The following is a 2,619-nucleotide window of genomic DNA, read 5'->3' on the forward strand; positions in this document are numbered from 1 at the left end:
CGCCGTCAGCTCCTCCTCCTCCGCGCCGCCGCCGCCGCCGCCCATCGCGCGGAACGCCCGGATCCCGAGCCTGTGAGGCGAATCCGGTTAGCAGCCGAAGAAGGGGAGCGGCCGCAAGGGTTTTGGAGTTCTCGGAGAAAATGAGGTGCTGCTACTATTTTTCTCTCTTCCCCCTTGTGGCCTTGCCTTTGTGGGAGGGAGGCAGAGGCGTCCTGAGGGTGCAAGGACGGCCGTCCATCTACTGGATGGACGGTCTAAACTTCGACTTGTGCAATTTAGCCAAGAAATCCAGAAATTTAGGTTTGATTTGGAAACATACTTGGATTGGACAGTAGTAGTATCTGACTATTATTTGGGTGGAAGAACTAATCCGTCCATTATTACAGTACAACATTGTTCTTTTATACATACATACCTACGGAAGAAGCATATGAGATCGGCTACACACTTGGACAGATCCATCATGCAGCGAACCAACTAGGAGGGCCGAAGCGAGAAAAACAGCTGCTCATGGTAGAACGCTTCCCAGCAGGATACCCTACCGAAGCCTCTACTGATTCGCTCTCGATGTGAACAAATGCAAGCGATTTACAGTGTACCCCCTTGATGTTCCACCAGAGACCGGAGTGGAGGATTCGGGAGCGATTAATTTTGGTGAGTGCTCGCGGAAATCAAAAAGACAGACTTCTCAGTTACCCTTGCACTGAGTGTTTGTGGAAGGCCGGCGGCGACTGCGTCGATTCGTACATCGAAAGAAACAGCCACGGAGAGGAGGGGAGAATCGGTCGGGGCTTCGAGGGGGAGGGTCGGTTGTGCGTGTGCGGCCGCCGAGACGATGTGGAGAGAGGGCGCACAAGAAGAAGAAAAGAGAAGTAGTAAAACGGAAAGGTTTCAACGGTGCCAGCAGCCGATTGAGGGCATCTCCAACGGCGTTTCATCAAAACATCCACGGATGTGTTCGTGGACGTCCCATCATGTCCATCAAATATTTCCCCATTTCAAATCAAACAACTCAAACACGAATTACGTGCAAAATTTAAAATAGTTAGATACTTCCTCCGTCAGCGTTTTGAACTTAACCTAAGCCTAAGTTAAGTAGCCAACTGTGGCCTCAAGGCATGGTCTCCGAGGTTACTGGGACCATTGTCATCATCATCGTCATGGCGCTAGTGAAAGAAGCCGCTCCTGCCACCGCGGCATCTGTCCTCGGTCAGCGCAAATGCTTGATCGTTTCCTTCGCCTTGCGTCGCCTCTCCTCAATTTGGAGGCCAATTTCACGCTCTAACTCGGCCAGCACAACGCAGAGGAGCTGCTCGTTCAACCCGCATCAGAGGCGGGCATCTATCTCCTTGGCGGTCTTGGATTGATCGAGATTCTACCAAGATTTGTTACTCTTGGATTTTGTGGGAACCCTAGACGGTTAGTGTTTCTACTTGTTTGTGTGTTGCCTTGTGTAGGTTACTAGCTTGTTGTATCGCATCATATAGGGTTATGTCACCTAGTTACATTGCCAGAGAACTTATTTTCCGCGGTTGACTCTAAAGGCAACTAAGAAAATAACTTAATTTGGTAGCCGCACACACACACACCCTCTAGGTGACATTATCAACATCTTTGATTCCACAAGGTTTTTGAGTAACATAAAAGTTTTCGCCATAACAGATGCCATAAAACTATTGCCCTAAAATTTGGAAAGCAATTAAAACATAAGGCCCGACATGGGAGGGCGGGGAGGCGGATTTGACGATCGCCGGCCGCCAAGCTTGATTTTGGCCGGCGGAGGTTGCCAGAGACCAAGGAAAGGCGAGGAGGGATGCAGCCAAATCATGCGGCGATGTACCAGCCGAGCGCCAAGAACTCGACAACGAGTAGTGGCTCGTCGGCGGTCGCAAGGGTCGCAGTGGCTGCTAATCAACATCGATGGGCAGCAGTGGTGCTGCAGCGACCATTGTAGGCGGCGGCTAGGCGCGATACGACTGGAATCGGGCGCCGGTGGCTCGAGATTCGGTGACGGTCGTAGGGGTAGCGGCAGACGTCCTGAGCGGTGGGATGGCGGCAAGGCAGGGGGCAGCCGACGAAATCACCGTGACGAGAATATGTCAGAATTAGCGTGGGGTGGCAATGATCGGTGGCTGGGAAGTTTCACCGCGGCGGTTGAGTTCCTGCCATAGCGTTTTTGGTTTTGAGCAAGCTAGAGTCCTTGGGCGCAATGTACGCTGATGTTGACGAGGCCAAGACAATGGCTTTCTCAGGACCAACCGAGTCTTGTCACCCACCCGCCATCTCCTTTAGGCAATTATGGGTGGTTGGTGCGTTGGCAAGGAAAGTCCGCTATAGCCTTTCAGCAGGGGGCCGCTAAATGGTCGCCTTCACAAATAGCCCGCTATAGCCTGCTATAGGCCGCTATAGCTGATTTGAAAGTCCGCCGCTATTTTTCATAGCCCGCTGTTTAAAACATATTTTTGTGGTGATCGGTATTGGTCGAGGCGCGGTTTTAATGCTCTAGTCAGGGTAGGTTCCTTTGCGTTGTGTTTGTATTGTGTGTGGGTACTTTTTTCGGCTTAGTTCACATGTGATGTTTGTACTACACTTGTTGTTTGCATCAAAAGGTAGTCTCTT

General features: G+C 51.2%; 1 protein-coding gene across 1 annotated transcript in view; it reads right to left on the bottom strand.

The window, feature by feature from the left end:
• The window catches only part of LOC123156320 (SUMO-activating enzyme subunit 1A), a gene marked incomplete in the record, with an annotated part of 6,918 nt that extends 6,835 nt beyond the window's left edge, over nucleotides 1–83 (bottom strand). Inside the window, 1 exon segment of the mRNA XM_044574459.1 lies at nucleotides 28–83. Coding sequence (XP_044430394.1) covers nucleotides 28–45 — 18 coding nt within the window.
• Between the last annotated feature and the right edge of the window lie 2,536 nt (nucleotides 84–2,619).

The sequence above is a fragment of the Triticum aestivum genome, chromosome 7B (genome assembly GCF_018294505.1).
Source record: "Triticum aestivum cultivar Chinese Spring chromosome 7B, IWGSC CS RefSeq v2.1, whole genome shotgun sequence".
NCBI classification, from domain to species: Eukaryota; Viridiplantae; Streptophyta; class Magnoliopsida; order Poales; family Poaceae; genus Triticum; species Triticum aestivum.